General features: G+C 38.6%; 1 protein-coding gene across 3 annotated transcripts in view; it reads right to left on the reverse strand.

The window, feature by feature from the left end:
- Positions 1-6,464: 6,464 nt before the first annotated feature.
- Positions 6,465-14,909, reverse strand: part of ERLIN1 (ER lipid raft associated 1) — a 43,214-nt gene continuing 34,769 nt past the window's right edge. For all 3 annotated transcript variants that reach the window (XM_074296319.1, XM_074296317.1, XM_074296320.1), the window contains 3 exons: positions 11,723-11,812; positions 10,573-10,652; positions 6,465-8,777 (listed from right to left, as the gene is read on the reverse strand). In XM_074296319.1, coding sequence (XP_074152420.1) covers positions 8,553-8,777; positions 10,573-10,652; positions 11,723-11,812 — 395 coding nt within the window. In that variant the 3' untranslated portion in view covers positions 6,465-8,552. The remainder of the gene's footprint in view (positions 8,778-10,572; positions 10,653-11,722; positions 11,813-14,909) is intronic.

The following is a 14,909-nucleotide window of genomic DNA, read 5'->3' on the forward strand; positions in this document are numbered from 1 at the left end:
ATATTTAATGAAATAGAGGCTTTTTAAATATAACATAAAAAAATCAAGACTGATTTTAAAAATCTGACTTCTAAATACAAGACTCAAGAGAAACATAAAAAGGTAAATTGGAAAGAAAAATCATAAAAGATTCAGTAAGGTTAAACTGTTTACATTCCTATATGGAAAGATAATACTTATAACTCCTAAGAATTTTTTCATTATTAGAGTAGTTAGGAGGATGATACATAAACAGGACAAAATTGTAAGTTGACTATTGTTAAATCACTTCAGTCATGTCTAACTCTTCATGATCCCATTTTTAGGGGTTTTTTTTGGCAAGGATATTGGATTGGTTTGCCATTTCCCTTTCCAGGTCATTTTTATAAATGAGGAACTGAGGCAAACAGGCTTAAATGAGTTGTTGAGAGTTATGCAGCTTATGTATCTGAGGTCAAATCTGAACTCAGAAAGGTGAATCTTCCTGACTTCAGGCCTGATGTTCTATACCCTGGGCCACCTGTCATGAGTGACTACGATGGGATAATTTTTTTTTAAATTAAGAAGTGAGAAAGAGGAATATACTGGGAGAAAGGGGAAGAGAGAGAAAGAATGGGGGAAATCACTTCACATAAAAGAGGTATAAAAGGTAATTTATGTAATAGAGGGGGAAATGGAGGTGGGGTGGCAGGCAACACTTGAACCTTTCATCAAAATTGGCTCAAATGGAAGTGGATATCTTCAACACAGAGAAGAGCTAATCCAATTCTAATTGATCAATGATGGACAGAATCAGCTACACCCAGAAAAGGAACACTGGGAAATGAGTGTAAACTTGAGCATTTTTTGTTTTTCTCCCCAGGTTATTTTTACCATCTGAATCCAATTCTTCCTTTGCAACAACAACAACAACAAAATTCGGTTCTGCACATACATATTGTACCTAGGATTTACTATAAGATATTTAATATGTATGGGAATGCCTGCCATCTAGAGGAGGAGATAGAGGGAAATGGGGAAAAATTCGGAACAGAAGGGAGTACAAGGGATAATGTAAAAAATTACCTATGCATATGTACTGTCAAAAAATATTATAATTATAAAATTAATAAAAAAATTTTTTAAATTGGCTCAAAGTGGGAATAACCTACACACTCAGTTGGACTTAGAAATCTATTTTACCTTATAGAGTAGGGCAGGTGCTGATAGAACGGAGGGCAAATTAATGGAGGCAGTGATCAGAAGCAAGAGTAACTTTTGAGGAGAGATGGGGAAAGAGACAGAGAAAGACAGAAAGAGAAAGAGACAAACAAACAGGATAAGTAGGGGAGAAATAGGATGGAGGAAAACACAGTTAGTAATCATAACTGTGAATGTGAAGACTCATTCATAAAATAGAAGCAGATAGAAGAATGGGACTAAAAGCCAGAACACAACAATATGTTGTTTCAAGAAACAAACCTGAAATGGAGAGACACAAACAGTTAAAGTAAAGGCCAAGAAAAGAAATTATTATACTTCATCTGAGGGGAAAAAACACAATGGTTTGGAACTATGCTCAAAAAGTTATCAAACTGTGCATACCCTTTGATCCAGCAGTGTTACTACTGGGCTTATATCCCAAAGAAATACTAAAGAAGGGAAAGGGACCTGTATGTGCAAGAATGTTTGTGGCAGCCCTCTTTATGGTGGCCAGAAACTGGAAACTATGTGGATGCTCATCAATTGGAGAATGGCTGAATAAATTGTGGTATATGAATGTTATGGAATATTATTGTTCTGTAAGAAAAGATCAGCAGGAGGATTTCAGAAAGGCCTGGAGAGACAGGAACTGATGCTGAATGAAATGAGCAGGACCAGGAGATCATTATATACTTCAACAACAATACTATACAATGATCAGTTCTGATGGACGTGGCCTTCTTCAACAGTGAGATGAACCAAATCAGTTCCAATAGAGCAGTAATGAACTGAACCAGCGACACCCAGTGAAAGAACTCTGGGAGATGACTATGAACCACTACATAGAATTCCCAATCCCTCTATTTTTATCCACCTGTATTTTTTATTTCCTTCACAGGATAATTGTACACTATTTCAAAGTCTGATTCTTCTTGTACAGCAAAACAACTGTTTGGTCATGTATACATATATTGTATTTAATTTATACTTTAACATATTTAACATATATTGGTCAACCTGCCAGCTGGGGAGGGGGAGGGAAAAATTAGAACAAAAGGTTTGGCAATTGTCAATGTTGTAAAATTACCCATGCATATATCTGGTAAATAAAAACTATTAAAAAATATATTAAAGAAAAAAAAAGAAAAAAAAAAAACAGTGGTAGCTATCATGAAAAGCAAAAGTAGACCTAATTAAAAGATAGAAACAAAGGACATTTTGCTAAAAGATACCATAGACAATCAATTATAAACTAATATATAAATGTGCAATTTTTAAAACAATATTTTTAGTGTTTTCTTTTGGTTTTGCACCTATACAATTTCCCCAAATATCCTGTTTAACATTTGAAGGGGAAAAAGAGGGGAAAAATTAGCAAAACTAATCAGTACATTATTTATTATTATATTTATTATATTATTAGTTTATTAGTTTACAATTTTTTTTTTTTTTTTTTTTTTTGCTGAGGCAATTGGGTTAAGGACTTGTCCATAATCACACAGCCAGGAAGTGCTAAGTGTCTGAGGCCACATTTGAACTCAGGTCCTCCTGACTTCAGGGCTGGTGCTCTATCCACTGCGCCACCTATCTGGCCCAGTATACAAATTCTTACAGGAATTACAGGAGAAAATAGGCTGTAAAACTATACAACTTTCCTTTTTCAGAATTAGATGAATCTAACCATAAAATAATGAGGCTGCTAAGAGGATTGTAATTGAGAAAAAAAAACAAGAGACAAAAAACAACACACACAAATTTTGGAGATGCAGCTACTTTTTTTTCTCCTTTAGGGAGAAAACTATGTACCTACAAACACATATTAACAAAATAGAAAAGGAGAGGTTAATATAATTGAACATATACATTTTTTAATTAGAAAATTAGAAAAAATTTTAAAATTAGAAAAATTAGGGAAAAAAAGGTATGCCCTGGATGTTTTCCTTCTTTTCACTGATAGTGTGTATACTATAGAAAAGTATGCCTGAGTTTTATGAGGGAAATGTTTTATTGTCACTTCTCTTACTATGATAGCTTATTAAATACTTTTGCTTTGTCTCCTCTGGACCACTTATAAAAGTAAATATAACTTTAGGGGTTCACAAGGTGTATGGAAATGAGAAAACAGGGTTGAAGAAAGGGATTTTCTATACCACAATAATAATCCCCATCTTCAATTTGCTTCTATTAAGGGAAGGGAAGAAATAAGCAAATGCTAAATATCGAAGAAATCTAGGAACGAGACCTTAGGGACATTTATAGTTAGCCATTATGACTATGATGAAGGTCTATCAAAGGAGACTAAGAAGGAATGGTCAAATAGGAAGGAGGACAACTAGGTTAGTATCACAGAAACCTCAGAAGAAAGTATCAAGGAGAAGAAGGTAATAGCATCAAAAGCTAGAGAGAGGTCAAGAAGGATGAAGAGTGAGAAAAGGCATTAGATAAGGCAATTAAGAGATACTTTGGAAAGAGTATTTTCAGTAGAATGATTGGAAGGATGGTTGAAAGCCAGACTAAAGAATGAGTTAACAAGGGAGTGAGAGGAAAGATAGTGGAGTCACCTATTGGTGATAATCTCAAGGAATTTGGCACTGAAAGGGAGAAGAGATATGGGACCAGTTGGTTGTTGTCCTTTGTTCCCAAAGAGGCTCAAAATAACATCACTGTGTCAGAATCAAATTACAGTGTGCTCAGCTATGACTGATCAGATCAATATGACCTTGGACTGTTCTACCACAAACTGGACACAAATAATCCACATGAACACTTGGGGTGGATCCTCTAAGTTTCTATATCTCATATGTCTTCTGAGCTAATTCAATTCTGCTTTGCTCCTAGAGCACTGCCCCTTTTCTGATGAAGGCACACAGTGCTGGGTGGTCCTGTGCCAGTGACTCCATATCCATGAGAGAGTGTTTGTGTCTCATCCTTTCCTGACCACCATGCGAGTGCTTGCCTTGTGTGAGTTCTCCAAAAGTCTATTTAGCTGAGATGTAGCCTATGCTGCATTGAGTTTCACTCTCACTCCTCGGCACACAGACCTTTCCACATGACTTTCTAAGTTGACTTGGATTGGAAAACTGAATTCTGCCTCCCCAGAATGCTTTGAGGCATTAGAGTTGTTTGGAAGGGCTTGAGGGAAAGCTGAGGCATGTCCCTGCCTTTTCTCTGCCATCGTGGCTCTGCTTCTGACACAGAGTAGCTGAAATCCAGTTTAGCTTTTGAAGAGACCACAAATGAAAGAGAGATGATACTACGCAAATTTAAAAGGTTGGAATTAAGATCCTGAATTTTTGCCTTATTTGTTGGTAAGTCTGCAATAATCAATAAGCAAAGCTAAACTTGAAGAACAAATCCAAAGATTGATTGAATTACAACATCAATCAGCAAGGAGTTCTCTCTGGCTTCCATAGCGGAGGCACATGACCCTATGGCCTGGGACAGATCCCAGAACTTAGTTATCATTTACAGAGACAAAGTTACTTATGTAGGGTATCATTCACATAGATGCAAGGTATGTTTCAATTTGTAGGCCCTTCGGCACCTTCTCTCCTTCCCTATGACCAGCACTTAACGTCCCATCTTCACAATGCGTATTTTCTCTAAGGATCTTTGATAATGCCTTTCTTGTCCAGGACTGTTTTATTTTCTATCAATCAGCCAAACTATTTGCATGCAATAATACCTGAAAGGCAGAATGTGAGCACAAAGACAAGACAACAGCTAAAAGGCAGATTGTGAACACAAAGACGGGACAATATCTCCAAAGTACAATTGTTTTACAAAAACCACCTTGGTTTCTCCAACTTTTTAATGAGAGAATTAGAGCTGTCAATATAATGTTCCCTAAATTGTCGTCTTCGACAAACCCTCCCAAGACCCAAGAATTAATATCAATGACCATAATGTCTATGACCCCAATCAGGGAGGAAGGTGTCTTTATTGAGCTGTAACAAGGACATCTTATGGATTAATTATATAAAGCATTTTACAAAACCCTAAAGCACTGTAGAAATGTCAGCTACTGTTAGCTATAAGATCTGATGACAAGTGGCCAGCATTTTTTTCTGGCTATACTGTCCCATCATTAACTTTAATGAAATTCTTTTGATTTTTTTCTCATTTTGTAGGATTATCAGTTTCTAATTAATTTATAATCTTTGTTTCAAAGGCCTTTTATGTAATATCATTTAAATTGCATTATGATCAATAAAAGATACATTTTCTTTGTGAGGTTTTTGTGCTCTAATACACGATCAGTTTTGTGAAGATATGGCCAGCAATTGATAATGAAACTGAGCAGGTTTTTTATGAGGTGTTCTATTGAAATGGGATTGCCTTCCTTCCAGATCCTTTTCCTCCATTCAATGCCCAAAACACATTATTCCTTTTCTACTGCAATTCAGATTTATAAAGGGCCCTCACTTCTAAATAGATCCTAGTCTTAGCCATGATAATGCCCAGTATGACCTAGAAAAACCATCAGGATATTCTTCCACCCTGACCTCTGTACCTTGGAAGGGTCTGTCTGCAGTCACATAGTGGGCTACCTTAATGGGTGACCTCCCCACTATCCTTCTCTTTGCCCTTTATGCGTAACCCTTTCTTGCAGTGGACTCTCTTCAGTGGGCCTCCAGTGGCTTCTTCAAATTTCCCAGTTTGGCTTTTTCTATTCCTTTTAATACTCATTCATTCAAAAGCAAGCACACACACAAGGAGGCACTATGTGTCCACATATGCACCCATTGGCCAAGGTGGGAAAAAGTACAAAGTGAATGTCCTCCTTCCCATCCAAAGACCTACTGCTAGCAGTTTTTTCCTCTCAAAAGCCACCAAGAGGGCTAGTCTCAGTCTCAGGCACAATGAAGCAGACAGGAAACAATCAGAATACCTATCCATGTTTTGAATTAGGGACAGAACTCATTCCTTACACATTGTCACATGTGTCTAGAAGAAGCAGGCCCACCAATTCTCCCAGGTGGCTTGGCAGAATTAAAATGACTAGAAAAGTAGGAAAAGATCAGATTTTGAAGGATGGTAGATGAAGAATAGCTGTAACTCAAAAAGACCATCATTAAAGTCTTCTGCCTTTTACTTTATTCTGAAGATTAGTATAACCAACATCTTTTGCAAATGGCCTGATAATAGCCTTCCCCTTTCTTGCTCTTTCCCCCCAAAATTCCCCAAATCCCCCAATTTAAAACAGTTATAATAAGAGGCTTTTGGCTTTGTACATTATCAGTCTATCTGATTCTCTTGTGAAACTCCCTTAAAGTTCCAAGACAGATTACACCATTCAACAATGATAGTAAAATCATTTTATTTAAATTTTTTTTCAAAAAGTAACATTTTGCATATAAATTTCGACTTCAAGATTACAGCATATATTTACCAAAAGGCACATCCCCAAAGAAGGGACAGAATCAAAAGCCCACTGAGTGAGCACTGGGAAACAAGCTTCCTGGGGAATTTAAGCAGAAATACTTTCTTCAAAATTTGAAAAAATATTTCCTCCACAATGGCATCCCATTTCTAAGACCTGACAGGTGTAGTGTGAGCAAATGCAAACCCATCGATATCACCTTAAGGTGATTTTTAGGTCTATAGCGTATTAGATGGAGGAGAATCTCTGGGATTAAGAGTATAAAGAGTCAAAGACACAAATTTTTCCCCAACAGATACTTCAATCAGCAACAACAATAGCCATGTGGATCGCCATGTTTATTTTGATCAGTTTACCAAGAAACTTTACAGGTATAGGAAGCATAGAGAGGATGCAAAATTGAATTGAAAATTGAATTTATAATCAAAGAATAAAAACCAATTTCCAATTACAATGCCACCACAGTGCATAGCCCAGGAAACAGACCTTAGGACAGATGTTCTATATCAGGTTTGGGCTTTACCTTCTTGGCACAATGGATGCTCAGCATCTCCTATCACCACCTACAAGAGTAGACAAATAATTTTCTTGTCTGGCCTTCCTTGTCCAACTAGAGATCTTCATCATCTGCACACTCAGTTACTGTTGCTTTGGGGAGATTCAACTTCAGAGTTACGAGAGGTCCGGGTCATGTCTCCCAGACCAATAGGACATGTGTCAATTCAGAACCTTTCTCTCTGTGGCACTGCCCAAAAGGGACTCTTCTTCCTTTTCAGGCATCCCGGAAGGATGACAGCCTCCCAGTGACAGTCTGGGAAGAATAAACAAGCCGACTGCTTTAGCCTCCCAAGATCAGGCAGTTACCAACTAGCCATGGAGGAGGACATAGAAAGTAAGGGATGTCAAAGTGCACTACCAACACTTCTTGCTACATTTGGATTTCTGATGAAGAGCAGCAAGAATCATTGTGCTACAGTTAGCAGGGCAGCCATAGAGCTTAGCCTCAGAAACAGGCAGAGTGCTGGGGGATGCTGATGCCCCCAAATCCAGTTTTAAGAACAAATCTTTTTTCATCTAGGCTAAAAGTATATGGTGGATAGCAAAGCCCTACTCCTTCCTCAGGCAGCTGCTGAGCTGAGAACAAGCAGGACCCAAGTCAGTCTTCAAACAGCTCACTACTGAGGAGAAATATAGCCCAACAACTACCCAAATGAAGGGAGATGAAGCACAGCAGGGCTTTGGGCCTTAAGAGAGGATTACTTTAATGACCTCAGAATCGGGAGCACCTGTCCCTGAGTTGGTTGCTGTTGAATCTCCCCATTTATGTGCAATTTCCACACATCTAAGATGTGGCAGCAAGAAATCTTCCAGAGTTTCTGGTGGAATGGCAAGGTCTACGGACTAACTGGCCACAAACTTTGCTGTTGGACAATAGAATCCACTCTCTTAGAAGGTCCTTTCCAAAGAACCTCAAAGGGCTAGATGGCAATCGCTTCTGTGAATTCTGGGTCTGGACCCCAAAGGGGAAAATAATGAGCATTGGGACCCAGTGGTTTGTAAAGTTTTTTTCTTTACTTTATGTCCTTGCCATACACCTGGGTCCCTTTGGCCTGGAAACATTTTCCCCAGGGTCTGATGTAAACATTTGCAGATTGCCCTTTAGAAAAGCAATAATTCAGACATATTTTGTGTTTAACATTCCAGTGCAGGCAGTGTCTTAGCATTAGTCTTTTCCTTTTTCACAAGAACCTAGCTTATAAAGGAACACATGGAGGGAGCTTGAAAGAACTGTGGTAGAAGAAAACCACCTGACTGCCAAGGAGCTGTGTCTGTGTCCTGCAGCCTGTGGATAAACCAGGCCTTTCCCAGGAGAGAAGAGTAGACTGAGCAGTATTTCTGTGAATTAATTTGCAGTCATTGTAACCCTTGTCCCTATTATTGCCCCCACCCACCCACCCTCCTCCCGACTGCCATATCTTGGTACAGACGAGTTTTTCCAGCTCTTGCATCAACCTGTGCTTGCTTTGTTTCCAATGGGGCTTTTCTCAGAGGGCTCTGGGGCGTCCTTAGAGAAAAGAGAGATTTCTCTCCCAGTCCTGGCATCTGGGTACTTGAAAGCACAAGAGGAGGAGTCCATGAATATGCTAGGTATGCTGCTGCCAAAGTAGATCTTACTGTTTGCAGCAATGGCCTGGTACTTTTTAAGCTCCAGATACTCCGGGGTTAGTTTGAGCTGTATGGGGCAAACAAGAGGAATGCTGTTAGAATACCTGGAACTCTCCCCCCCTTTTATAAAATAATGGTTTATGATCTCTCTTTCCATTCTGTTCCCAAGTGTTGCTGGGAAACAATTCTGAATTCATTGAACAACACTCAATCCCTCTTCTTCCCAGAGAAGAGACCCTCAATTTTCCCTTCCATCTATAAGTCATGACATGCATTATGCTCTCATAGCTCCTAATCCTTTCACCCAATTTACTCATTACCAAAAACCCATTCCACTCTGTTCTTTAGAAACATAAATCTACTGGTCCAAGTTCCCCAGGTTCTCACACTTTCTCTGAATTCACTTATTTCTCCTGTGTCATATGTCTGTGTGTATGACACTGAATTGCCACCATACCTCCTGGATATTATCTAAGAACTACTGACTGGTCTAATGACAGTTCGCTTCTCAGGTCATATATACTCTTCTCTATCTATACACATATTCTGTCTCTGTCTCTCTTCTTTTCCTCACTCTCTCTGCCCTCTCCTCTTTCCATCTCTTTCTCTTCTTTTCTCCTTTTCTTCTTCCCCTCCCTCCCCCAACAATACTCACACAGTTTTTTCCCTCTTTCTCCATTCTGTTTTAAGACCTTCTGTCACAACTATAAATGTCCAAGAAAATACCCTTTCCCAGCTCTAGTTATCCCCTGGCCAAGAGCCCATCACTTCTACCTCTAAGGCCACCAACCAAGACTTGAAGTCCTTTCTTCTTCACTGTTGTTTAGTTTCTCTTCTGAGAAAATGGGATCATCAATGAAACAATACACCTAACTTAATATCTTCAGTTTGTAGCCCAGTACCTACCCTCACCATCCCTAGATGCTTTCTGAGCTCCTGCTAGCAGCATCACTCATCCTCATGGGAATCCACAAAAATGCAGAATGGTCCTAAGAGTTGAGAAGATCTCAGAGGTGGGATTACAATGTGGATGAAGTCAGGAAGACCTGAGTTTGAATCCTGTGGACACTTACTGGTTGTGAGACCTGGACAATCCCTCACCCTCTACCTGCCTCAGTTTCTTCATCCATAAGATGCAGGCTTACCTCTACCAATACATATCTATAACCAATAACAGGAGCTTCAGAAGATAAACCATTTCAAAGGGTTTGGAGGAGGATCAAATGAGATAATGTGTGAAACGCTTTCTACAGGCTTTAAGGTTTCCAAGTACCAGCTGTTAAGATTAGATCATTTCCGAGAACTTCTGTTCCCAAGTCTCAGCAGGAGTTCCACCAGGACCCAAATTATGTTCATCAAAGAAAGCAGCTATCCTATGGCTCCAGTGGCCTGGCTTCTTGGTGTTCTAATAGCTCTGGCAAGTGTGATGACCAGGTTATCCTTTATCTGATCCTTGTTCCCCAATTGGTTTCCCAAAAATGAACTTCAGACCAAGTCTAGAATATTAGTTTGATCTAAGCACTCTCCCCTGGCTGCTGTTGGTTATATTCCCCCTGGACTGAAATTCTGATTACATTCAGATGCACCACTGATTACTTCAAGTTCTGGTATTATATCCCCTTCCTTTCCTCTGCCAAGGCTAACCAAAAGCCAACTTTCCTCAAATTACTTAGCTGCTGAGATGCCACAGTATATACTTTCCCTCAGATATCAGATAAAATCACCTCCATTCCACTAGGTAGGTCCTAGGTAGCATAAGGGAAATTTCAGGCCAAATCCCTCCATATTCTCCCTCCCACTCCCTTACCCCCACCAGTCCAAGACACCGGAAAAAGAAAGTTTGGGGAGGGAAAGCCAGTCACCTTGTTTGAAGTGGCATGTTTATGTGCAGTATAGTATTCAGCATCTGCTCTTGCTTTCTCTCGGGCCAGGAATGCAGCATCTGGTAAGGAAAGCACAACGAAAGAATACTAAAATAAAATAAAAAATTCCCAAACTATCCAAGTTGGGGAAGATTTAAGATCCTCTTTTGATGAGGGAGGACAAGTTTGCACACTCTAGAATCTGAAGGTATATAAGCAATACAAAATGTAGACTATTGGCTTAGCTTTAAAAATTAGTCATTCCATTAAACATTTTCCACAAAAGAAACCTTATCAACATCAACGCTACTCATTTTAATTCTACTGCCTATTCCCCCACTATTTCTTCTTTTCTCTTTCTTCTTTCTCACTCCATTCATGCTATCCTAGTCACTATAACAAAATTAGTGTTCACAATGCAATATCCCATAACCCACCTAAAATTTAAAAACAAAGTTATTCCTGCTTTTCCTCTCTCTGAAGTAGTCTAGAGGTGCAATAAGGACATTCCTGCCCTTAAGAAGAAATACAGTTCTTTGTGCCTTCAAGAACACATGGCAAAATGCCCACATCAATAAACATTTATGGAACATTCTATTCTCTTACATTTTGTTTAACCTATCAACCATCTTCTACCAATCGGTTCTGGAAGAAACAATTACTGCAGAAATCACTTAGAGACTAGAATGTAAAAGACAAAAGTAACAGGGTATAAATAAGCAAAAAGCATTTGAATATTCAAAAAACATTTGGGAACTGAAAGAAGCTAATTTGGGAAATCAAGAGAGCCCTGGCATTTAAGGGCCCAACATTTGTTTCTTCAATTAAGGTAGAACAATCTGTAGTAAAAATTAAAAATCAAGTCACAAGAAACATCCATGAGAAGAAAAAAGCAGCTAGTGCATCAATCTTGTTTTCAGAAGGGCAAACTGAACCCCGAGGTCAAATGATTGACTCTCAGTCACAGACTAGTACCTGAGAACATTGAGCTGCCCACTAACTGACCTGCCTGGCACTGATGACTAGTCAAGAGAAAACATGGTTGTTGTCATGCATTCTCCCTTTTCCCTGCAATCACAAGAATTCTCCTTTCCCTGAGAAAAAAGGGCAATCAATAAAATCGGGGTGGTCCTCAATTGTGACAACACACCTTCAATTTCAGAAATGCGCTTCTCAGTTTCTTTCTCCATCACCTTCTGCTGAAACCGGATTTTTGCTACCTGTGCAGTTTTCTCTGCTTCTACAAATAAAAACAAGGGAAAAATATGTCTTTAAAAGCGGAATTTAGTAGCATACATCCAAACGAGTATGAGGTACCATATTATAACATGTAAATCTTATGTCTACCACTAGACTTCAAAGATAACATTGAAGGATCTACTTAAAAATACTTGTCAAAATAACAAAAATGAAGATATAACTGTTACTTAATTGTTCTGAGGTGCCAAAAAAATAGAGGTCAAATGTAGTCTTTGATCTTGAAGAGCTTAATCTTTATATTTAGGGAACATCATATGCAGATATGAAAAACATCAGAGAAAACAATACCCCAAATAACAGAACTATGTGATTACATAACCCATGTGGGGAGGGAAAGAAGAATGGGGAAGTAACCAAAGACACAAAGGGCAAACTGGAAAAAGATTCTTAAAGGTTTTAAATTGGCAAAGAATTGAAAAGGACATCATCCTAGCAATAGAAGCAACATGAGTAAAGGCCCAGAGCTGGGTAAGAACAGTCACATAGCGGGACAGCAGAGAGATTCAATCTGGTTGGAGAAAAGAACAATGAAACATAAGGTTCAATCTGTGCTTGATAGTTTCATTTGGCACAAGACTTTGAAAGGAGGAGATGCCTAGGTAGGAGAGGGTAAAAACAGTGTTTGAGGAGCATTATCTGACAGCTATAATTACTGAACTCCACCAAGAACACAAGAGGAGCAAGCCAGAGTTTTCACAAACAAGGATGATCAACACAAAAATCCAAGAGCACAACAAATCAATTACAATAAAATTTCAATCAAAAGAACTTTTTTTATTTGGAGAATAATGATCTCATTTGCTTTTCACAGAGCTTAAAAATTGAGGTTAAGTGATTTGCGGAGGGTCACAGAACTAATAAAACCATGAATGGTCTTCCTGACTCAAGACTGACTATGGTGCCACCTACCTGCCCCAATATTTCCCAATGTCCAATCACAGGAGATACACTTATGTTTCACGGCACCTTATTTCTGTCTTCAGAGTTAATTACAACAATAGAAGAATTTCTCAACTAAGTCTCTTGCCTCATTTCCAGAAGAAAATATCCTGGCTGAATATTATGCAACAGACCTTTTTTTTTTCCTCTCCCACAGCATAAAACATTAGACCAATCTATTATCATTCAACACAATGCCTTCACATTTGATTAGAAATGTAAATATGAAAAGAAACTCAACGTTATGGGTGGTCTGGCTTTAAATCTAATATTCTATCTTAAGCTCTTGAAGAATAGGGGCTGTGTCATCTGTCATCGTGTATTCCTCCCCTCCCCCCAACATCCAGTATAGTTTGACCCAAAGGTGATAAAAATGCTGCAGTCAGTACAGAACCCCTAACCAGGAAGGAGAATCCAGGCTTTCCAAAAAGGTGATTCATCTCTGCCCACAACAAGAGTACAAAGAATAATTACTCTGACAAGAACAATTGTTCCTAGGATTACCACCAGAGGCTATCTTATTTATAGGCACATTTTTGAATTTCAAGGATAAACATTTAAATGCTAATCAACATTTCCAAGGGCAATGATAATAAAAAGGACTATAACTCAAAGCATCTAGATTCCTATTCAGTTTTCTCATCCTCCCTCCATATTTCCTCTAGTAAGCCATATTATGAAATTAAATAGATATCTTTTCATATTTGTTTTATCTAATTTATAAAGTTTTATCTTCCCTGTCCTAAAAAAAATCTTAAAGTTATTTTCTATATTTCTCTCTAAAAACAAACCAGAAAAATAGCGAGATTGATGGGATTCTGATTTGTATGTGGCACCTCTGCTTATGTTTCCCTGGAGGGAGGGAAGTCCCATAGAATTCAGGTCCTCTAATTTACTTTTTAAAAAACTGAAAAAATTAAAATAGGAAATGACTGTGGAAAGCTGAGTACACATACACAACTATAAACAAATCTTCCATAAAAAGGAGGGGGGAAAAACAAGTTAGATATCCATACCAATGAAAATGCAAAACAAATTTTTTTGGTTCTGGAATACAATTTATATTTTATTTTTCTGATCATTATTGCTTTGGTCAAATTAATATGAAAATAATTCTGTTACCCTTAAATATGAAGAAATAACTAGAGGAGGGCTAGACAAGCAGGGAAAATCATAGCCAAGACAACAAGGCTATTTTGGACAGCATTTGTCTAGCCAAAGGCAAAAGTCTATAAACTATAGCTGAGTGCTTTGCAAAGGAGGGAAACCAAAAATTAGGTGTACACTTCCAACATTTACCACATTTCTTTCTTTCTTTACAGTTGTTTGGGTTTTTAAGTCCATGCAGGAACACACTGTCAATAATATCCATTATAAATATTCTTGAAAACCAGTGAAACAGTAGCCACTCCCATCGGCATGAAGGAAGCAAGAGTTAATAAATGGCCCGATTTCACACCTTCCTTTGGGAGCTGTGGAGCTGATTAGAAGGGGGGGAAGGAGGGGTATCCAGGGATTACATGACAAGCGCAGAATCAGGAAGACCACAAGTTCAAATCTGTCCTTGCACACTTATTGTTAGGTTCTTACTAAGTGCTAATGAGATAACCAGATATTGGGTTTTTACTAAGTGCTAAGTCGGTACCTGACAATTTTCTAGTTCTGGCCTTTCCTGGTAGTTTGACTTGTGAATTCCTGGGGAAGAGCTTTCATGCTTGGGAGGAGCAAGTTCATTGGTTGAAGTGGTTCTTCCCAGAAGCCCTTGCATTATCCCACGCCCATTCTCTGGGAGGATAAAAAGGGCAGCACTCCAGAGATAGAGAGTCTCTGCTCTAGGCCAGGCTTGACCCAGCTCTCTGCAGGAAGGGAAGTCGACCTGAGGAAGTCATTTAACCTCCACCTGTCTCAATTTTCTCAATTGTAGAATAGGGATAATAATAGCACCTCCAATTCTTAGAGCTTTAATAAGGTTCAAATGAGATATTTGCAAAGTACCTGTCATAGTGCTGGGTACCCACTAGATGCTTAATAAATGCTCCCTCATCTCCCTCCAAGTATTGATGAGGAGTAAACTGAGGGTCTAAACCGAGATGGGTCAGTTCCTTTCAGGAGGTCTAATAATCTCTTTCTCCTTCCCA

Source organism: Sminthopsis crassicaudata, chromosome 2 (genome assembly GCF_048593235.1).
Source record: "Sminthopsis crassicaudata isolate SCR6 chromosome 2, ASM4859323v1, whole genome shotgun sequence".
NCBI lineage: Eukaryota > Metazoa > Chordata > Mammalia > Dasyuromorphia > Dasyuridae > Sminthopsis > Sminthopsis crassicaudata.